The 24,063-nt window shown below is 40.7% G+C and overlaps 1 protein-coding gene and 1 long non-coding RNA gene across 2 annotated transcripts in view; both read right to left on the minus strand.

Moving 5' to 3' along the window:
- Nucleotides 1–1,301: 1,301 nt before the first annotated feature.
- Nucleotides 1,302–1,732, minus strand: LOC119693985. Its single transcript, XR_007267909.1, has 2 exons — nt 1,466–1,732; nt 1,302–1,370 (listed from the first exon to the last, which is right to left on the minus strand). It is a non-coding gene; the product is annotated as an uncharacterized LOC119693985 (long non-coding RNA).
- A 2,863-nt stretch (nt 1,733–4,595) lies between these two features.
- LOC105393230 (solute carrier family 12 member 9) overlaps nt 4,596–24,063 on the minus strand; it is a 30,714-nt gene continuing 11,246 nt past the window's right edge. The window contains exons 13-25 of the mRNA XM_048630875.1: nt 16,894–17,009; nt 15,897–15,982; nt 15,131–15,332; nt 13,948–14,079; nt 13,033–13,140; nt 12,228–12,376; nt 11,566–11,674; nt 11,138–11,220; nt 10,613–10,773; nt 9,762–9,886; nt 9,224–9,312; nt 6,666–6,783; nt 4,596–6,235 (exon numbers count right to left, since the gene is read on the minus strand). Coding sequence (XP_048486832.1) covers nt 6,155–6,235; nt 6,666–6,783; nt 9,224–9,312; nt 9,762–9,886; nt 10,613–10,773; nt 11,138–11,220; nt 11,566–11,674; nt 12,228–12,376; nt 13,033–13,140; nt 13,948–14,079; nt 15,131–15,332; nt 15,897–15,982; nt 16,894–17,009 — 1,559 coding nt within the window. The 3' untranslated portion in view covers nt 4,596–6,154. The remainder of the gene's footprint in view (nt 6,236–6,665; nt 6,784–9,223; nt 9,313–9,761; nt 9,887–10,612; nt 10,774–11,137; nt 11,221–11,565; nt 11,675–12,227; nt 12,377–13,032; nt 13,141–13,947; nt 14,080–15,130; nt 15,333–15,896; nt 15,983–16,893; nt 17,010–24,063) is intronic.

A 24,063-nucleotide genomic window follows, 5' to 3' on the forward strand; every position in this document is an offset into this window, starting at 1 on the left:
ATACAAAATACCAATCTCGGGTTTCGATAAAATATTCGCATACAAAATTTTAACAAGATGGCGGCCGGTGGGTATTGAAGCCCATACCAACTATGACGTCATTATTCGACCCCAACCGAACATACACAATACGAATAGTGTCAAAATTTGCTTTTTGACAGTAAGATCACGGTGAAGAGAGTTATCAACGAGATAGAAAATAGCCCAGCTGAACAGGACTGCATATTTTTTTACAGCCGGCATGGATTCGAGTCCTTTCAGCCAATACAAAAATCCATGTTTATTCCACAGAATAATACTATGATTAAATAGTTTGCCTACAAGTTGCCTATTAGGCAAATATTGCCAAATACAAATGATTTCGTAGCATAACTGGTATTTGTTGAGAACGTGCAAACTAATAATAATAAATTGCTGTTATATGTAGTTATACATAATATTAAGTGTGAACTAGTTGAGATCATCTGCATCATCTGTCCATGTCCGAGGCGCGACCGCCGTGTGTAAGTATCATAATTATTCTGAGGCACGTTGGAAGTAATGATTTCTCTATGGTAGAGCAGACATTAGTAGGTGGGTAGTACCCACTGGGTACTTAGTTTTCTCTACCCACACCACAAAACTAAAGTTTTCCGACTCTCTGAATAGCATTTATAGTAGATATGTCGTCGTGTTGTATTGTAGCTTACTGTAGAGAAAGGGGGGTGCACAAAATTCCACAAAACGAAACAAGACGGGCAAAATGGATGGAAGCATTAAAAGAATTAAAGCCTGGATTAAACATAAAAAAGCATTCAAGAATATGCCCCGGCCACTTCGAACCATCAGACTACCTCTTAGGTAATACTACTTACTTATTCTTGCTCATTCAGTAGGTAGGTAATTAAAACAAACTTTTTAATAATTATTATCTTTGACTAAACCTGAGGCATTTTATTTTATAGGTAAATCAAGGAAAATGCTAAAAAAAGAAGCTGTTCCAAGTGTATTTTTTTGGGATTATTCAATCAAAATGACTAAAGAAGACCCAACCCAAAAAAAAACCAAAAAAAAACTTGCTTTTACTGTTACATTGTATACAATATGTTTCCTCATCTCTGATGCAACCATGCAAGTAATATAATAGTCAGCATTAAAAAAAAGCTACTCTGCATGACATTAAAAAATATTCGTCATACATATTCAGAGACGTCTTTAAGTTTTCCCTCCCTGAGAGCTGGGAAAACAATTCTATATCAGCCATATCCAAATCAGGTATAGCCGAGTTACTCGTAATATCTCGGAAACTTTCAGGTTCCGGCACTTTTATTTTGAATACGACTTCCGAGTCGGTTACAACTGGTCCAAACAGCTTATCGTAATCTTCAAGTCTGTAACAATAAACAAATAGTTTAGTAGGTATGAAAAGGCAGTGTAGCTGCATTTGTGGTCAACTGCAAATCAACAATAATATTTAGTTACGTACCTCTGGACAAGCACTGCTTTCTTTCCAGAAAGTTTTGCTTTGCGTTTTCGCAGCTCGTCCTTCAGGCGTACAGTTGACCATGATCCATAGTCTTTTCCCATGATTGTTTCAAGGTCCGGAGTACAGGCAGGGGTAAATCGTAATGGCAAGCAAGGGTCCAGGGGTAGTGCAAAGGTCGGTCGGGTATAGACGTCACAAAAGTCCAAAAGAATAGCCAGAGTCGTCGAAATTATCACAAAACACAGCACCGGAGACATTCGCGTAGCTACAAGAGGAGAAACCGAATGACATAACATTTGTTTTGTAGTAGGTCTGTGACATTTGTCATCTCCGTTTCCTTAGAAGAATGTAGCTCACTACTAAAAACGACAGGCCGAATGCCATCTATTGGTCGATTTTGGAACTACTGGAAAATCTCCCATTCAGTAAATTTCGTTGTATACGACAAATACACATAGGTAATAAACAAAATCTAAGTAGGTATGTAGGTATATACTGAAGTTGTCTAAAATTATGGGATATGCCAACTCAAAACGTCTCCTACATCTCCTACATCTTAGCTGAAATGAGGTATAGGAACACATAGGATTGTAGAATGCGCGTTTATTTTCACCCCCCTTTATGGTCACCCCCCGTTCGCCACTCATTGTCAGTGCAAGTTGTTGCACGGCCGCAGTTGCAGTGCAGTTGCACGGTTGCTGTTGCTTCGCTGGGCCTACACAATGTAGTCAATTCCGAAATAACATACCTAGTTAGCTTTATTTTTTTATAAAGTACCTAACTACCTATCTCTATAAACTTCATAATAAGGTACAGAAGTTCAACTTCGGTCCTTTGATTACTTTAGTCATAATCAAAGCTTCGGGTGCCACTACTGACTTCACAAATCAATAAATTATAACAGAACTTGAGCTCTGAATGAAATATTATTATCCGTTTGTAGGCAGTTATGATTATAGTTAATAATTCTGAGTATTAATTAATAATGTTGTGGTTTCCCAGCCATGTTCCTACTGGACTTATCCATTTGTAATATCAACTAATGTGACCAATTCAGAACTAAAGTACCTATAAGCAACTTCACCATTTAATATTTTGTTAACTAAAGTAAGTATATATATGTAGGTACCTAAATTTACTATACATAAGTATTATTTACTATGGAACGTCTGGTAATTATGATTTTACTAAATTTCCAAGTTGGTCCTAGGCCTAACCATTCGTAGTGAAAGTTGCTCAATTTGTGGGGTACATTGACCAAGTAACAGGAACGCCACTGATGATGTTCTACCCTGTAGTTATATGCAAGTAAATGAAAAATATACATATAATCTAAAATAATAAATTAATCACCGTCGAATTCATATCGTTACAATACGTAGTTGGACTTACAAAAGGTATTGTTCTGTTGAGGAACAAAGAGGTGTTTGGAGGACGGTGTCCAGTGACAAGTCAATAGGAGTCTAGACATAGCTTACCTAACTAACTTAGGTATCCAAATAACTTTATCATCACCACCATTCTTCAGCTTATACAGCAGTCCACTGCTGGACGTAGGCCTCTCCCAAAGTAAGCCACTGGATTCGACCTCTATAGCTTTCCGATAATCTATTCTCTATTATCTGTAAGGGTGTAAGTACCTGCACCTGGCTCTCTCGAATAGAACCGATCGATGTACATATTCCCAAGGTCTAATCCTGCCTTCCTAGGCTTTCCGATACTTTATAACCATCTTTATCTACCTAAGCTAAAATCTATCTCATTGCAGAGGTAAACTTTAGCTAGCTGCTATCCCTACAGCTATACCTAAGCAGTACTAGACACTGGGCGCGTGCTGAAACAAAGGCTCCCCTCGGGTCAAGAGCCCCCGGCGGCGACACGTGTGCTTGTTAACGTAAACACTGCTCTTTGAGGCAACCAGGCGCCGACGTAGCTCAGTAAAGGAGGGTTACTCCATACTGACAAAATACTTCGGCCACATAATGCGTAACCCCAAATATGAACTCCAAGTTATAACCCAGGCGAAAATACAAGGCAGGAGGAGGCCTGGGCGGACAATTATATCATGGCTGCAAAATCTACGCCAGTGGTTCCAGCGGAGCACTGGAGAATTGTTCCGTGCGGCGGCCGCCAAGACGGAAATCAGCAGGATGATTGCCAACCTTCGCTAGGAGACGGCACTAGAAGAAGAAGAAGAATACTGACGAAAAACTAACGAACGAGAGCTGTCGTGCAATCGTCACGTTTACTACGAGATAGAGTTGTGGTCTTGTGGTTCGCGTAGCGGCGCTCCGACACTTAATTTTTCGTCATATATAGAATGAGCCCCTCTAGGTGTCGTGAAATAACGAGCACTGATCTACAGATATCGTCACTCACTGAATATTATTACAAGAACAAAACTATAGACACTGTAGTACCAAGATGCGGTTTCAAACACCTAGGGAAGTAGGGTAGGAACTAGTAGGTATGTAGTAGTAGATGTTCAGCGCTTTCAAACACCTAGGGAAGTAAGGACACCACCAAACATGGACACATCATGCTAAACCCGGTAAACATGTTTTAAATTTAATTTTTTTGCAGCCCTACATTAGAATTCCAGACTGAACTTTTCTTAAGTAAAAGTTAAAAACCAATACAGGAGTGTTAGGTTACATAGGTATGTCCATGCCCATCCTATTGCATAATTTACTGAGATAAGTACTTAGCAACATATAAGTATAAAAGTTTCTGAGTCTACTTACCCAAATTCTAATACAGTAGGTAGGTATACAAATCTACTATCGCTAAACACTACCAAACACTGACACCGAGTGATAATAAATTTGTCCGAGAGTGCTTAGGTATCACTGGTAGTTTGTCCCATTGTGCCCGAGTCTTGTCGAATATCCTGACACTTGAAGGAAACAATAGGAAGTGGGTCGAGCGCTTTCAGACTTCAGTGAAGAGATGTCTCTGAGGTCACTTCCGGGTTACTAGGTAGGTGGAATGGGGGTGAAATGTTTTAGAAAATGTATATCTGGATGTTTATACAGAGTGTTAAAAACGGTATAGTATAGTTATCGATATCCATCGTCTATTATTATGTAGTATTCAGTCTTTGGATAGGTTAAAGAAATAAAACAAACGGTAGTGAAAAATACAGTCATTTATTTTGGATATCACAATTTAATTGTCCTTATAATCTTAGTATACATACATAGTCGAGTCCAAGTCACAATAGTTTTTGATTCTTCAGAATTATATGCATATAAATTATACAAATTAGGTAGGTATCTGTAATTTTTCTATAACGCGCTTATAACCATGGTATAACGTTGGATTAACAAATCACCAGCTCGCTAAAACTAAGAATATCCATTCCACCGTTATAGGCACTTTCAAACAGTTCTACCAAACTTACGAGCTATGTAAAAGTTCTACTTTCAATATGTCGACACCAAATATCCCTTAATACTTAAACGGTGCATTTAGAATTTGATCAAATTATTTACGTTTTAATAATTAATTACGTTGTTAATATGATGAGCTGCTGAACTTCAATATTGCAGACGGCGGAGTCATGAAGCCAGCCTTTTCCATTTATGAGTAATTTGGTGCTATTGTTACTGGAACTTTTTCATTGCTCGTGAGTGTCATATACATATTTGTCAATAACAATGTGCTGTTATAAAATACAAATTTAGGTGGGCTCATTGCAAATGGCGCGTCCTAAAATGTTGCCTAAGCTATTTTGCAATTGGCCCTCAGTCGCCAATCACCATATTAAAGATAAAACATTTATAAAAATAGCTAATATAAAATAGATAAGCGATATTATTGGTGTAGTTTCCATGTTATTAAAAATATTCTCTAAAACTAGGAATGTCAATGAAGTAACTTATAGAAAAGTTAGAATCTATTGTTATTCTTAAATAGAGTATTGAAGTTAAAAATAAGGAATACTGTTTATTATAATAGTTTTTGAGAATACAGTACCTACAAACACAGACAGCCTTATTTCTAAAAAGATTCAAGCTAAAATCTAATATTTTAAGGCCACAGTTACATAATATATTTATTGGTAATTTACAAAAATCAATACAAAAAATACTCTTGTCATAATTTAAAGTTCTTACGAGATATTTTAATATTTCCTAATAAATATAATATGGTCAATATATTTCAACCAATGAGATGTAAGTATTAAAACCTTATCATTATCTCTATTACTTTAAAACTTCAGATGAAAAGTGCTTCGTCCCTTTTCCTCATATGATAAACTTTGCTTCTTAGACAGAGACAAAGAAAGCACTAGAGATACTTGACGATTTTATTTGTCCATTGATGGATTTTATTACGACCTAATACGAGCAATGGTCAAATAATAAAAATGTCCACCTTCGCAGTATAACGCATGCAGATAAAGAAATAATATGAACATGACGAATGGACTCAAGCTATCTCACTCTCTCTCGTCCAATATAAGTATACTCTTCTCTCGTCCAACTTAGTTAACGGCGGCTATTTCCACATGTACTTACCTATGTTTTCTTTATCCACACGTTATACCTAAGATATCTACCGATAGACATAGACCTTGTGTCCAAAGTCCACAAGAATAATAATGCTATGATATGATACGGTGATTAGTAAGTATAAAAATATTTTATCTATCTAGCTAGATGTATTGTTTATCTAAGTATGTCTTCATAGTGTGGTCGAGGTCACAGACTTGAGTCCCCGCACTAGGATAGTCGGCGACAGATCTCGCGTGAACTCGTCTAAAACCTGGAAAAAATAATAGATTAGGCTCAAAATGACACTTTCTGGGTTTTGATTACGGAAATAAATTTTGGGATGACCAATCCTAAAACTCTAGTTTCCTTTTATTTATAGTATACAATGATTATTGGATTGAAGACAACGCGCCGATGTGACCTGAAAAGTGTCTTCTGCACAAAGACCAATATCTTGACCTTTATGTGTTATGAAGCCCGGATGCTACACATGCGGCTATCAGAAGAGATGGTTTTTAGAGTTTTCGTAGCAAGATTTAGTCACGGTGGTGCAAAGATTGGCCAGTCCGATTAGCGTAGATTTGCGTCCCGCACACTCACGAGAAAACATTTATCACGACTTGGCTTTACGCCCCATTCTAGGCCTTCAGTACAGTTCATACGTCACTATAGGGTTTATTAGTATAAATACTAATACTCACTCTAAGATACTGGTCCGCCTTAGCATGGTCCCCTGCGGCTATGACGGGCGGCGCGGGCAGCTGCACGAATGTGACCGCCGTGCCCTCCTCGCAACGACGCCGGATTATACTGTTCGCTCTGTAACACAGCACAAATATAATTAGGTATATGTGGCTACAACTATATCGAAAGTACGAACTGCGAAAGGTGCGCAAAGCCGTGGTGGCGTAACGGATTAGATCTCAGCTGTCATTTATGGCGTGCACCAATGAATTCTTTAGAAATAAGTATGTACACACGGCAACGTCAAATGGTTGGCAGGGCACACTAACGTAGTGTATGTGTGCACACTAACGTTGTCTATGTGTGCATAACGCAGAAATCGGTTTACACACCAGTAAAAAACCAAACACACACACAACAGCACAAACGAGTTTGCGCGTAGGCAAACGCCCGTATACCAGCTGTGACATAAAAATATCAACCGGTAGTATTAGTGAAATAGTTATAAAATTGATGTGAAGCAAAATTTCACTACCTGTCTATACACTTCGTAGTTCATTTGTAGAATGTTAGACTAATGAAACATAGGTCGTGAGTTCGAGTCCACGGATGGTTATTTTTATTTAACTTAATTCCAATTTTGCGTTCATTTAAACGCTGTTGAGTATAAAATTAATATATTTGAAACTGACAAATGACTACAAGCTGCATAGCTGTCGACTATTTCTCTTCGCCAAAAATATATGATTCGTTCTTCATTTGAGAATTAAAACCATTCTACCCTCATACAATATGAATAAACGAAATTTGTTTTTAGTTTTAGTGACAATTCACCTCTGCGTCTGCAAAGTGATTCACTTTGTGATTTGTCAATTTAATTAATTACTCTTCGCAGTCACTATGGAAAGTCACTTAACCATGTTCAAAAAGGCGGAGATAATCGTATTTATATGAACAAAACATTACAATTAGTGAAATCGCAAGACGTTTAACGGTAAGTAACATAGAATTGCAAATATTTAATTTGACTGTTAGAATATTTGTATTTGTATAAACAAGTATTTGTTTTTTTGTTTGCAGAGGAGAACTGTTCAATTATGGGTTCACCGATACGCAGATTCGGGACATGTAGACAGAAGACAGCAGTCGTCTATACGGATGCATCACCACGCCACCGAGAAATCGTAGCTGCACATAGCGCTGATCCGTTCTGCAGCACACGTTCTACGGCCACAACACATAATCTATCCCTACAAACCGTACGGGTTCACTTGCATGCTGCTGGGTTGCGGTGTCGGAGGCCGGCGAAGAAAATTGCTCTAACCGATCAGCATCGTCGAAACAGAGTGCGTTTTGCGACTGACTATTTTAAACTTTGATTGGTGCAACAATGTGGTGATATTTAGTGATGAAAAGTCCTTTAAGTCAGACAAGGATGGACGTAAGATATTATGGCGAAAAAGTGGTGAAAATTATAGTTATTCGGGTTAGCTCAGTGCTTTTAATTTTTCCATTTGTATAAGATTTTAGTTATTTTGTTAAATACTTATTATTATTTACAATTATGGGTAAGCCAATGTGTTAATGATGTTATTGTTACTGAGGTTGGAATAAGTTATCTTATTTCTAGCTAATTAACATGTTGATTCATATAACTAATGACTTACCTATTTACTTTAGTAAAACAGGCAGTCCATCTTTTTCTGATGTTTATTATGATTTAAAACTGCTAATTGAAAATTTATTAATATAAACTACAACTATGTTTTAAAACGAAAAACAACAAAAACGTAACATCCTTAATGTTTATGTTACGGCAAGAATAAATTTGGTAATTTTAACACTGAATAACTTGTTTCATTAACTTTCTGTGTTGCTTTTATTCGTATATACTACAATACTATTATTAACCATATTAAAAAATAAATTAAATCTATAAAAAAAAACAAAAAAGGAATATTGTAAGTTCAGTGGGATTTGAACCACCATACCGATTATTGAAAGTCTTGTATCATACCAACTGAGCCATTCAATCTATTACAATACCTTGCAAAATTTTGCTTCATATCATAAAAACAATGAATCATTGTCACTGGCACAACTACATGCTTACAATATCCGTGTGTGGGTTGCCCAGAACTAAATAATTACGTCGACGTCGCCGACACACACATACACTACCTACGTTAGTGTGCCCTGCCAACCATTTAACGTTGCCCTGTGTACACTAATGTACTGTATGTATGTATCCTAAGTAGATACAATTTTACTATAACACATGCTATGTAATGGAAAACATTGTGACGACCTGTACATCTATGTGTACCCAAAGTTGTATACTCATTCCAAAACGGCGATACGGCTCGCGACCTGACCTATCACGTGAGTGTAAATATACATTGAAAAGCGACCTCTCACTACACTTTCGGGGATTACAATCATTAGCATATTATGTACGAAGCTCTGATTATCCCTTCAGGGATTACAGTGTCTTGAGCATATGGACGTAGTGTGAAATAACTTATTTTCACGGCCTGTAATATTTCATCATCAGATCAGTTGCAATAATACTCACTTCTGCAAATAAGCGTCGGGCATGCGCAGGTACGCGGTGCCTTCACCCAGCTCCACACTCCCGTCGTCCAACACCGGCCAGTCTGGTACCTGAGAGAATGAAAATTATTTAACACTATATTCTTCTTTTATCCAGAAAGTTTTACTATCTTAACTTTTCAACAACCAAATGCAGACGAAATGAAAATTTAAAATACTTCTGTCACATTCAAAGGCATATTTCATATAGGTAGTTTCCGATCGAAAACAACTTGTCTTTTCCATTGCAGCGTAGTCGCGATAAACTAAACCTACCGTAAGTTACTGACCTTACAACGCAAATCAGCAATTTACTGTCATTCCAACGATTCAACGGTGTCACAGATAAGCGTTGCTTCTCATATGTCCTTGGTGGTAAGGTAGCTGGTTTCGTCCATATTGCTCTAGCTTAGTTGAGGCGCGTGGATAACTTATCCGCTTGTATTCATGTTTTGCTTGATTCCTTACCAAAGTAAGTACATATTATTATGTTAAATACTGTACCATTTATGTTAACTTACAATATGCGTCTCCGCGTTGATCCTCAGCATCTTGAGCAGCTCATCCAGTCGCTCCTTCACCCCGCGCCCGCGCGCCGGCGGCGACGATGACTCTTCAAGGGGGGATGGGAACTCTGATGTGGATTCTGGAAGGAGAATTTAGGGGTTTGTAAGGGTAGTAGGTGGAACGGCTTGCGATCTATCACGTGAGTACAAATGTACAGCGAATGGAGGGTGTCTCGCTTGCGAGTCACCTCTGGCTACCCCTTCGGAGTTTACAGTCGTGAGCATATTATGTACGTTGTAAGGGTCCTTTTCATATTATGTTCTACATAATGTGGTATGCTACTTTGTTGTATTCGATGCGTTTGATATTCACCAATAATATTCATTGGTCTCGATATCATAGCACAGATGGAAACGGATTTATTTCACATAATCACAGCCCAGCTGCATATAACACCTCTCTGGTGGAAAGGCAACCTAAGCATCAAATTTATGCATATGTTAATCAAATGAGCCGTTCTGGCCAAAACTAAATTAATTTGTACATTCTACGAGGCTGCTGTTGTTCTGTCTAACACAAAAAGTCGAACTTCGAGTATCATGATGGCTCTTGCAAATCTTTTGTAAACCAACTGCTAGTTCTATCAATTTGGGTATATCTTAATCATCCATTATGCAAGTGCAAGGCGAACACATCATGACGTGACAAACGTTTTGCAACGCGCTGCCTCACATCGCGCGGCCTCGAGCGCAAGCGCGACGGAGAACTTTTGTCACGTCTTGACATGCTTATCTTGCACCCCGTGCTAGGCTAGCTGCTGCACAATACCTGTGCTCTATGTGTATAGACACAAGGTGCACAATACCTGTGGCGAACACGCGCATGCGGCTGCGCTTCCAGCCGCGCGTGGAGCGTACAACCGCGGCCAGTTGCAGTGCGAACAGAGCTCGCACCGTGAACGTCTCCGACTGTACGCTGGTTAGGGACATCAGCCACACGTCGATGTATTTCAGGGAGGGGACTTTTCTGTGGGAGGAATTGGAGAGTCAGTAAAAGAGATAATTATAAAATTAATAAACTGGTAAATACTAGTAGCCCGGTAGTAGGGTGGTAGTTAGTTGAATCAAATGATATTTAATGGATAGATATAAAATTCATAGTGTGAAAGTGGTATAGTAAGAAGAAAGAAGGTAGCTCAGGGGGTCATCTTGAATTGTACTAGCCATTCCCCATACTAAACTAGTCAGGTTAGGAAAGTTTCTATATTGGAATTTAATCCTAAAATGTCGTAGGATAAAAATCAGTCAAAATTAACACCTAAATCGCCCCCTTTCGGCTAACTATATACCATTTCCGCAACCCTTAATAGATAAATAACAGTATAAAGTACCTCTCGACCAAGGTCATGTCAAGCTTGTGGAAGTTGCGACACAAGCAGAGGTTCTTGCCCACTGTCAGCACGTCAGACAGTATCTGAAACATAAACATATTTCTATTATTTAGCGCACAGATAACCTATTCTGTCCTACCAGTGGAGCGAAAAAAGATTGACATAATGAATGAAGTTAGTTTGAATGAACTAAATAATAAAATCGATTTTTTTGTTTATTATTTCAGGAACCAATGGCCCACAGTATAAAATACACAAACAACTATGAAACAGCCTCTTTGTTTAGCTATGTTTATCAAAAATGCTTTTGATCGAAAGTCTTCCGTATATTTTTCATATTCGTGTTTTTAACTTCACTTAACTTACGTTAAAAGTAAGTAACACACACAAAACTCATAACGCCCCTCTATTCCCCATCACCAACACACCTGTACATACTCCGTGGCGGACAGTCGCGCAGACACGTTGTTTCTTATCGGGAATATCACTTCCCCGTTGTCCAGGTCAAATTCATCAGTTTTGTACGGAGACGACGGCCTGAGGGTAACAGACGTTGTCTATGTTTAATTAATTTTAATTTAGTAAGAAAAAGTACATTAAATGCACTGACGATTCCATATAAAAATGCGTATTTATTGGCAGTAGCATACAAAATACAGTAGATGTGTCAGTTATGTGGATAGTGGACAGGACAGTAGATTGGACAGTAAACGAGACAACGAAGTGGACAGTAGCATCAACTCACTCCCTAAAGAAGTCTATGGGTCTGGCCTCATCCCGGAACCCCAACAACACCGTATCCGGCTTCATGGCGCCCAGCCCGGACAGCCGGGTGAGGTGAGTGATATGGACAGTGGAGGGAGTTCGTCTAATAGCTGTTTTATTTATGAGGACAGTGGACAGGACAGTAGATCGGTCAGTAAAAAGACAGTGACAAAAAAATTGTTTGATTTAAGGTTTGCAGTTATAAGGACAGTGGATAGGACAGTAAAAAGGACAGTGACCTAAAATTACACAAGGTTTTCAGTTACGAAGGCAGTGGAATGGACAGTAAAAAGGACAGTAGCAAACAAAATCAAGACAAACTCACTCCCTAAAGAAGTCCATGGGTCTGGCCTCATCCCGGAACCCCAACAACACCGTATCCGGCTTCATGGCGCCCAGCCCGGACAGCCGGGTGAGGTGCGCCGCGCCGTCCCGGACAGAGTCTGCCAGGCAGAGCTCTACGAAGGCTTTTACCTGAGGGGGGTAAGTGGAGGGTGGTTATTGGCGGGCAAAAATAAGTGCATATCAATTTAAATTAAATGCGTTAAAATTGGGGTCATTTGAAGTATGTAATGGGTATGGAGGAACTAATTCATAGCTCGCGAGAGTCGCGAGTATACTTTTGTTTTCTAAATTTCACTGGGTGCTTTAGATGTATTACTGTAAAACTGTTCCTTATGTTCTGAAAAACGTTTAGTTCATAAAAAAAACTCAATTAATTAGTTCGGTGTTGTACATTTACACGCAGTAAAAAGCTAGTATAGTATTATATTACGCCAAATAACACCGATAACATCTGCGTCTGTTTTGGCAGTTTTCCAGTGCAAATTCTTGATTACTGTCGCATATTTTGCAATGCGACTTCGCAACGCAGTGTTGTATTTGGGCCCAAAGCACTGTCTAGGTTATACAATAATATTGTGGTATATGGATGTTTTTAATATCGTGCAAATTCCATCACACACGCGGGATTTCCCCGCACGCGTGACACCCGCAAGTTTTATTTTCATTCAAGTACAATAAATGTAATACGTGGAATATACAAGCGGGACGCGGCAAAAAGGCGCGCAATCCGCGTGCGTGATCAAATCCCCACGACATTAAAAACACCATATGTTAGGTGGTCTCACCTTAAGATGGTCGATCAGTTTGAGCCAGTACTTGTACTCGGCGGCGAGCGGGTCCCCGGAGCCGTCCAGCCGCCCGCGCCGCACGTGGCCCAGCACGAACAGCCCGCCCTGGAACCATGTACAGGGTGTTAGAGAAATAATATAATAATAATAATATAAAAATATAAACACTCACACCTTGTACTAATGTACTCCCTTGCGGGGTGCATTGCTGCACCCACTTTTCGCCAGTGTTTATGTTAGTCCCAATGTAATAGGGGGCGGACCTAATGCCATTTTACGGGCACATCCAAGACCCGAGAACAAAAATCTGTGTTTAAACAAATATCTGCCCCGGCCGGGAATCGAACCCGGGACCTTCGGCACAAGAGTCAGCGTTGCTAACCACTACGCCATTCGGTCGTCCGACATATTAGTCACTGCAGCACGAACAGGCTGCTCTGGAACCATGTATAGGTATTAGAGAAACACATAAGATGATGTGGTGTGGTTATAGGAGCTGTAATAGGGCTCCCTGAAACAATGTGAGACAAATAGTAGATAATAGGTAAAGGCAGCGTGAATTTACTAAGGAGAAGATGGCTCATAAGAGATGAAGGCTGATAAGTGGGAATTGGCTTATCCTTTATCCTGTAAATAAATAAGTGGTAGAATACAATGCCAGTGCAGCAATTTAAACTTTGGATTATGGCAATGGAGTTGGTTCTGTGATTCTAAGGCATTGACATAAGTTATTGTTGGTTAAACATGGCGTAGGAAGTCACTTCTTAATTTAAAGCTATGAAGTTGTCAATGTTAACCTCAACTCTACCACATCTTAATAAAACCTTCTCACATTTATCTAACTACTACCTTGCAGCTTTTCCAAACTAGAATCTATCAGATCAGATCAGATCATAATAAATCTACTATTACCTTCTTCTGATCATTCACAAATGACATCAGCGGCGCCTGTTGCCGTGGAGACGCCACCAGTAGCAACATCTGTGGCCTCCAGAACTTGACGTGTTGTCTGCGCGGGTCGAGCAGTAGCAGGTATTTGCGGACCTGGAAGTGGAAATGTGGGTTTTAGGGATTGATTCTTTGTATATTTACAATCTTGCTTTGTTAATGGTCCCAGATTTGGAGCTCTTTGGGAAAGCCGTATGTCCAGCCGAGGGTAAATATTACTTTGGTAAGACACCACAAATCTGATGAAAGATAAGCGCCTGGCTCAGCGACCCCCACTTGGGGTCTTCAGCGGCAGGAGACCACAGGTGCAGGGCTGTCACTAGAGAGAAGCACGCCAGGGCTGCCCCAAAGCCCAAGCTTAGACTTACGAGTGTCTTAGGAAGGACTTAGATAGCTAGAAGTGGCTGTGGATTGCCGAGGACAGTGTTTTGTGACTCTAAAAACTGAGGCTGTTCATAAAACCATAAAAGCTTGTAGAGGAAACTAGAGGACACGTGAGGAATGTCGAGCACAGTGTGTTTGTCTCTAGAAACCGTGGCTGTTCATAAAACGATCAATATTTGTAGAAGAAACTAGAGGACATGTGAGGAATTTTGAGGGTAGATTGTTTTGATTATACAGCCCGTGTGCTGTTAAAAGACCAATTATAGCTGGAAGAGAAGCTAGAGAACATGTGAGGAAATGTTGAGGAACGCTTTAGGAAACCTTTGAAAGTAGTTTCAGAACTCAGGGGCAAGTCCAGGAAGTTATATACCTGATGAAATATAAGCGCCTGGCTCAGCGACCCCCACTTGGGGTCCTCAGCGGCGGGGGACCACAGATGCAGGGCTGTCACCAGCGAGAAGCACGCCAGGGCTGCCCCCGACGCCCGAGCTTAGACTTACGAGGGACTTAGGTAGCTAAAAGTGGCTGAGGAAAGCCGAGTATAGTGTGATTGACTATACAGCCCGTGCGCTATTGAAATACCAATATAGGTGGGACTTAGATAGCTAAAAGTGGCTGAGTAATACCAAGGACAGTGTGTTTGTCTCTACAAACCATGGTTGTTCATAAAACCATGAAAGGCTGTAGAGGACACGTGAGGAATGTTGAGGAAAAGCTGTGAAACGCTTTAGTAACCCAGAAGCAACTCCATGAAACCATTTACCTGGTGGAATATAAGCGCCTGGCTCAGCGACCCCCACTTGGGGTCCTCAGCGGCGGGGGACCACAGATGTAGGGCTGTCACTAGAGAGAAGCACGCCAGGGCTGCCCCCGACGCCTGCGCGGGGCGGAGGCCGAACACTAGGGCTGCGCAGCCGATCAGGCCGAGGAGGCAGGTCACCCAGGAGAATTGTTTGTATGTTGGCCTGGAGTGGGAGATTTGAGGTTTATGTGTTGTGTGTTAAATCTACAGTATTCAAAGTTTGTAGGTACTTGTCAGTAGACATTGTACTAATATTACTAGCGTATAGAACGATACCGCGAACATGACATTTGCGCTATACTTTGTTGCCGCTCGGCAACAACGCATTCACTCTGTCACTGGAATCTACATCCGAGTCCGCGTTGTTCTACGGGAATGCTACTACTGCTTCACGTGGAACACAGATTTTGTTCGCGTTGTCTGTTCTAGTACGCTAGTGCATCATACTTCAATGGTTACAGAGGCTTATTTCAATGAAGACAAACTTCTACGCAGGAGTAAATTAGGTAATCTAGTTATTGGATAGGCAAGCTAGCTAGCTGGCTAGCGTATGGTACCCTCTGGCCGCTGACAGCTGACCCTTAGACGGCAGTGGCTGGATGAGGAGGGCCGAGGACAGAGTTTTGTGGCGCTCCTTAGAATAGGCCTATGTCCAACAGTTGACGGTTAAAGGCTGATGATTATGATGACTGTTATACTTAAATAAGCTGTTGTGAATGGTACTGACCTGAAGTTGGGTGCGGATGCCAGGTCAAGCCCCAGACAGGCCAGGTTCACCGCGAAGTAGCTCGTCATGAACAGAACTGAGTTCACCTGAAATTATAGATATTATGAACTTAATTCACATGACAATTAGGTATTTATGTTACAAAGATTCTGGGCTACAAAGATTCTGATTATTTTAATAATACGTTTCGCTCCTAAAATCTATCCGGTGATTATGTTTTATAAGCTAATTTAGGGTAGATTTTTCAATTATAAGATAAAGGTTATCCGGGGTATAATTCTGAAGCTATTGCTTCTGTAATAAATAGTGAAAGCATTTCCCCAGAAATTAAATTAATTTAAATTCCCCAGATAACATTTTATCATACTATTTAAAAATGTGCCCTTCGCAGTACAACGCAACTATTTCCTTCTCAAGGTTTCTAAAAATGCCGCAGTATGTAGAACCTCCCGCCACAATCTCTCCCCCCCACCCACATACCTGAGCTATAGCGTTGAGCGAGCCGGCCATGATGCCCACTTGCACCAGCAGCCAGGAGATCACCACCGCCGCCACGGGGTTGCTGCCCCGCGGCACCACCGTGGGACTACCGCCACCGAACATTTGCAATTAACAATCCATAAGCAGTTTTTAATACAAATTCCATCTAGGACCTAGGAATCTGAAAGCAATAAACAGCTCTATTGACAAATCTGACGTTACTTGTATGGATCTGACAGATGTTTGACGGGCAAGCGACGCTTATGGATATTATGGATTATCGCAGCGCAGCGTCGCTCAATTGTCAAATCTGGCGCAAATTGTATGGATCTGACAGATGTTTGACAGGCGAGCGACGCTGCTTATGCTTATGGATTGTTAATTGCTAATTTTTTCGTTGGTGGTAGGTTTTCCGTCGGACTCGCTCTTGAGGCCTCGCGATTTAACGCAAAGCTTTTGTCACGTCTTGACGTGCTAGGCCTTCTGAAGTAAGTACATATTATATCTGTCTACATACCTGAGCTATGGCGTTGAGTGAGCCGGCCATTATGCCCACTTGTACCAGCAGCCAGGATATGATGACGGCCGCCACGGGGTTGTTGCCCCGGGGCACCACTGGACGGAGGAGCACACCTGGAATTAAGGGGTTTCTGATACAGTATACGTGTTCGGTACCGACGAACACTTTAATAATTGTATGTGGGTAGGTTCTTATATTTGTATGTGGGTAGGTTCTTTTATTTTTGACAGTCTTCTCAGTCGTTGGCAGCCTCTCGTCGGGTTAGCTGCTCTTGTTATTTCGGCGCGGTCTCGATATTCGCAATATTTGTATTTTCGGTTAAATATTACCAGCTGCTATTAGGCATTATATTTGTGTATACGATTATAAGTGGACATGTGATTTTGTGTGTGAGAACCTCAAGATTAAAACGGATTACTCAAGCATCGGGAGGGCCCTCCACGCCGAGCTTTGGACCATCACGTGAGCAAAAACCTATATAATATTTATTTTATTAAATATATTTATCCAACATTTTGGTAGCAGAGCGTGGTTTTAATACGGCTATATTATTAGGTTTTCGTGTTACGTAAGTTTTTGAGGTTAGCTCAGGGCGGCGTTATCAATTCGGTTAGCTTCATTGCATATTGTTTACGTAATAATTTTACTTTCGGAATACAGTTTTTATTGTACTAAGTATAGGTATATTTATTTCGGTTCGGTCAATACTTATATTTGTGTTGGTTTTCGTACGGTAGGTACTACGGTAGCTACGGTAGCTAACTACTTAACTTTACGGCTATAATTTGATTATTATTGTAACTCAGATATTCGGTAGGTACAATTACGTCTCACGTTAGTAATTACCATATTGTCTCAGCTCGCTATGGGCGTTGAATCATTTATCTTTTAAGTTAAACATACTTACCTATTTATTAACTAACCGTGCAGTATTGCTGTGGTGAGATTTGGTCGGTGATTTGGTGATTCGACCTGAGAAAGTACCTAGTTACTTTATGTTGAATAATTTACGGCTGTAATATTGAAGTGTAGTTAATATTATTGTGAATTTAAATGGCGGTTGGTTTAGTCACTTTGTAACTTCGATTTCTTAGTAACTATAGCTTTTTGATTAAAGATAACTGGTTAATTTCATAGTAAATATTATAATTATAATACGGGATAAAGTTTTATTTGAATAAATTTCAGGAGTTAGTAAATATTGACGTTATAAAGTGAGGTGATATTCATAACCGACCATCGTGTTCGGTATTGTTGCGTTGTTTATTGTTTAAGATTGTAATATGGCTTTGAGAGCATCGTTTTCGGTATTTAAAGTAAAACTTCAATGGCTTATTGACAGTGCTGACTGGATCGACCTGAACATGTCAACCGTGTCTCTGTTCGACTGTTAACGGTTAATACGGAATTTACGAGTTTAGAAGCTTCATATCAACGAATAATTGAACTCGCGGACCCGGAAAATAATTCGGAAAATCAAATTTTAGAAGCGGCACGTAAGGAGTATGTGAGGGCATTAGAAGCTTTTGACAAATTAATGTATGAAAAATTAAAACAACGCCGGAGCACGAGCGGTTCCACGGACGAGTCGGAGCCGCGGTCAGACGGACACAGGTTCGACTCAGAGGCTTTGGTGTCGAGATTACCTACCCTGCAGTTACCTATTTTTACGGGTGATTTGGATCAATGGGTCGGATTTAATAATTTATTTGACAGCTTGGTAGATAATCGTACGGATTTGTCACCCTCACAGAAACTAGCTTATTTAATGTCATGCATTTCTGGTGAGGCTCGCGGGCTAATTCAACATATTAAAATATCGGATGCTGGTTATAAAACAGCTCGTGACCTTTTGATGCGGAGATACCAAAATTCCCGCCATCTAGCGGACGTTCATGTCGGTCAAATTATGAACTTGCCAATTATTTCGTCAAATTTAATCGGATTGCGATCGCAATTTTTAAATCCATTAATTATGGCAACAAACTCGCTGGAACGTTTGGGATTCCCTGTAGCTGAATGGTCCTTTTTGCTACTGTATATTGCTAGTACTAAATTGCCGCCATCAATTAAAACTCGGTTCGAACAAAAATACGGTACGGAAACAGATGTTATACCAACATTCTCGGAGTTGGTAGAATTTTTAGAAACAGAATGTCGGTTATTGGAGAGTACCAAGAGAGAATTTGTTTCTCATAATAATCGCGAGGACCAGCGCCCTCCACGGCGCAACCAAAATTATGCGGTTGCGGCAGCGCAAGTCCCGTGCTGCGCTTACTGTGGTGAGTCGTCGCACTCGGTGTTGAATAGATGTTCACGGTTCAGGGAACTTACACCCGTAGCTCGGAAGGAATTTGTTACTCGGAAGCGGCTATGTTATTTCTGTTTGGCTAGTCATCACTACCGTGACTGCCGCCAGGTGCCGCAATGCGATGGATGTGGTAGCCAGAAGCACCATCCATTGCTGTGTTTCAATCGGGTAGGCACTGCACAGCCTCGTGTGAATAATGGTACATCGGACAGACGCTCGCCGCCGCGTGCGGGCGGGAGCGCGGAGTTTTATCGTCGCGGCGGCGGCGGGAATCGAACCCGTTCACCTCGGATGTCACCGGCTCGCGCCGCGTCCCCGGAGCGTCGGAGGAACGACCAGTGGAGCCCGCGTCGTGTGGCTCAAGTGGGCGGCAACGGTTATTCTCATCACCCTCAGCGTGACGGTGATGGTCGAAGGGATCACCGGTGCGAACGTGAGGCGCCGCAGCGATCTTGTAATGATCGACAATAGGATACGGCTCCTACCTACCCATTGCAATCACCTGTTCAACATAAAACTATTTTACTTCCTACGGCTATTGTAAGAGTGCATGGTGATAACTTGGATGATTTTGTTGAAATTCGGGCTTTATTAGATGCAGGATCCCAAGGCTCTCTTATAACCTTAAATTTAGCTAGGAAGTTAGGATTAATGTTAGAACCTACGGATGAGCTAGTGAGAGGGGTAGGAGGATTAGAACTCGGTAATATTTTCGGTCGGTCTTGTGTTTCATTTTCACCTTCGGGAAAGCGGTTTCCGGTTATTTCCACTCCGGTTACTTGTTTACGGAATCTTGTCGGTAATCAGCCAACATTTAATTTAAATGAATCGGTATTAAATTTATGTGAAGGACTGTTCTTAGCTGATCCAGAGTTTCATAAGTCCAAACCAGTTGAGTTATTACTCGGTTCGGATGTTTACGGTTCACTAGTCGGTGGTGATAAAATTACTTTAGGTACAAACGGTTTAACGGCGTATAATTCGGTATTTGGTTACATTTTATTGGGACCTATTGATCATTCGTTTGACGTAACTTCGGAGCCAGCAGGTGATGTTTTTGCTTTATCACTTTCGGATGCTTTACAAAAGTTTTGGGAGGTTGAGGAGCCTCCATCGGTTTCACAGATCACCCCAGCTGATGAGGAGTGTGAACAGCTTTATAAGCAAAATACACATCGGCTATCAGACGGTCGGTTCTCTACTCGACTTTTATTTGTTTCCTCGCGTCCAGTGTTAGGTGAGTCTCGTTACATAGCCGAGAAACAATTTCATGCGGTAGAAAGACGGCTTATGAAAAATTCGGTCTTAAGAAAGGAGTACATCAGTTTTATGCGGGAGTATGAAGAACTGGGACATATGTCGGTTTCAAAATTTAATTATAAATCGGGCGAGGAACACTTTTTTATCCCACATCATGCGGTTTTTAAATATTCGGGTGACGTGCCCAAAATTCGGGTGGTTTTTAATGGCAGTTGCGTCACATCTACGGGCGTATCATTGAATCAGTGTCTTCACACTGGTCCCAAATTACAAAGGGACATAACGGACATTTTATTAAATTTTCGGAGACATAAAATTATTTTCATTTGTGACGTCAAACAAATGTTTCGGCAAACGGTAATAGACGAATCGGATCGGAAGTACCAACTTATATTATGGCGGGAGTCTCCTGATCAGCCTCTCCTCACATATGAGTTGTGTACTAACACTTACGGGTTGCGGTGTAGCCCGTACATTGCTAATCGAACAATCTTGGAGCTCGCCGAGCAAGAGCGTGAAAGCCTTCCTCGTGCGGCAGCGGTTTTAAGAACAGATGTGTACGTGGATGACATAATCACTGGTACGGATTCGGAATCTGATGCGTTGAGCCTTCAGCAAGAACTCATTACTTTAATGAAATCGGGTGGTTATGAGCTCCGTAAATGGATTTCAAATAGCTCAGCAATTCTACAAGGTTTACCTGATGATCATAAACAATTACCTCTCTTATTTGAAAATTCGGAAAATCCCCATACGGTTGCGGTTCTCGGCGTTTTGTATGATCCGGTTCGAGATGTCTTTTCTTATAAACTAAATCTTGGTGCATCGAGTTCGGACACTAAACGATCTATTTTATCTGTAGTTGCCCGGATATTTGACCCTAAGGGTTGGATTTGCCCAGTAGTGTATTGGGTTAAATGTTTACTGCAGCGTTTTTGGCTAAACAAGCTCGATTGGAATGATCCTTTACCTTCGGATTTATTGCGTGAGTGGCAAGCGTTTCGGGAAGACTTGGTTAACCTTAAAAGGTTGGCTATTCCTCGATGTACTATGACTAAGCCTGCAGGCAGCTACTCATTACATGGGTTCTGTGATGCTTCGGAGTTAGGTTTTGCGGCAGTGGTTTATTTGCGATCAAGTAACCAAGACGGCTCGGTGTCGGTACACTTGCTCATGGCTAAGAGCAAGGTCGCCCCTCTCAGGACACGTCCCACCATTCCTAAATTGGAGTTGTGTGGAGCCGTGCTACTGGTTAAGCTTCTCAATCATGTGAGTCTTTGTCTTCAAAGATCCGTTGAATTTGAGGAGATAGTTGGATGGACCGACAGTATGATTTCTTTGGCATGGATTAATACATCACCTCATACTCTTCAAGTATACGAGGCTAACAGAGTTTCACAAATTCAAAATTCTGCGGTTACTATCACCTGGCGACATGTACCTGGCAATTTGAATCCGGCAGACGTCGCTTCACGCGGGTCAACGGCTTCAACGTTACTTTCTCATCCATTGTGGTGGGAACCTGCCTGGCTAACTCAACATGAGTCCGCCTGGCCCTCTCGCGAGGTGGAGAGGCCTTCGGAACTGCCTGGTATTAGATGTTGTGCAGTTACTAAAACGGAATCGGATTCGGAATTTGAGTGGATTTTAGATAGATATAGTTCACTTGATAAATTAATATCGGCTACAGGTTGGATTCGGAGATTTATTCATAATTGTAAAAATAAAAATAATCGGATTTCAAAGCAATATTTAACGGTGACAGAATAAATAAATAATAAATAAATATGTGGGGACATCTCACACACGGCCATCCGACCCCAAGCTAGGCAGAACCTGTGTTATGGGTGTCGGACAGCTGATATATCTACACAAATACATAGATAGATAGATACTAAATATAAATATCAACACCCAAGACCCGAGTACAAATATCTGTCTTTAAACAAATATCTGCCCCGGCCGGGAATCGAACCCGGGACCATCGGCTCAGTAGTCAGGGTCACTAACCACTACGCCATTCGGTCGTCAATGAGAAAGGAAAGAATCCTTACTTTGTTGGGTCAGTTTGATTCAAAAGAAACATTTCGGTTCGGAAATTGAAGCTCTAGGTAACGGCGAGCAGATCAGAGGCAATTTAAGGAGTCTTACTCCATTCGTAGACTCTCGTGGACTGTTGCGCGTTGGCGGTCGGCTCCAAAATGCGGAGATCGGATTAGAAGCAAAACATCCCTTGCTTCTGCCAAAATCGGGACATTTCGTAAAACTTTTAATTTTGGATTTGCATTTGAAAAATTGTCATGCGGGACCAAATGCTCTTACGGCTATATTACAACGGAATTTTTGGGTACTTTCTAGGGCGTGCAAAACCGGAAGGTTTTCAAAACCGGTTTTGAATTTTCGGTTTTCAGCCTCAAAACCGGGTAACCGGTTTTTCACCGGTTTTGATATTACTTAAATATTTTTTGTCATACAGTACTAATTAAACAAGGAACCCATATTCTTAGATAGAGATATCCACAAAACATACGAATAAAACATTTTTTTATGATATACTTACCTATTTTTAATCAACCATATGACAAATTAATAATTTAGTGAACAGGAAAAAAAGTTAAATAAGAATTATCATAATACTTACTGTTATCACATCTTAAAAAAGTATGTGGCACCTTAATGGTGTTTTTATATCGTTCTGTTATCATCAATAATTGTATATTTTAAACATACAGGCAGATTTTGAAAAAAAAACATTTATCGTCTGATTCTTACGACCACTCTATAGTAGCAGTAAGATGATGAATGTTTTTTTGATGTATTACAGATTTGTTCATATCAACGCAACGAAAGAAAGCCTAACTCATTGATGGACACGACTGCATTTGATTTGACGTCCTCAACACTTCATGAAAAAAGTCCATAACGTCGAATGCAGTCCCCGCACTTGGCCTAATTATATTTTCAACAACGGTCAATGCAGTCCTGTTTTACCTAGAGTTTGTATGAAGACCACCTTGTTGTGCTTTATTGGGCCAGATTTCAACGTTATAATTATGTGCACCCAGAGTACCTTTTTTTCACACAGCAATAAGTTTTCATACAGCAAAAAATGTGAACTCACACGCACACATCGGTCGCTGACGTCGTGTTTGCTTTACTGCGCCTAGGCAGAGTGCCGGCATGTGCACCAGAAAATCGTCACTCAATTTCCATACAATATTTTAGTGCTTTTTTATGAGTTTCACCATTAATCTAGTGTCCATCAGTGTGCCCACCGATATACAAATTCTTTTATTTTTAGAGTTTATGGGTTCAACTTCTAATGTATGTAAAAAAGTATATAAAAATACGATCAAAATCGGTGAAAACCCGGTTTTCGGTTTCCGGTTTTGAACTCTCAAAACGGGTTATGAAAAACCGTGATATATTGTCCGGTTAACCGGTTTTCCGGTTAACCGGTTAACCGGTTTTGCACGCCCTAGTACTTTCAGCTAGGAGAGCTGTCAGGAATGTCACTTTTAAGTGCATTCAATGTTACAAATTGAAAGGCCTGACAACTCAGCCATTGATGGGTAATTTGCCTCGTGATCGCGTTA

The sequence above is a fragment of the Plutella xylostella genome, chromosome 27 (genome assembly GCF_932276165.1).
Source record: "Plutella xylostella chromosome 27, ilPluXylo3.1, whole genome shotgun sequence".
Classification (NCBI taxonomy): domain Eukaryota; kingdom Metazoa; phylum Arthropoda; class Insecta; order Lepidoptera; family Plutellidae; genus Plutella; species Plutella xylostella.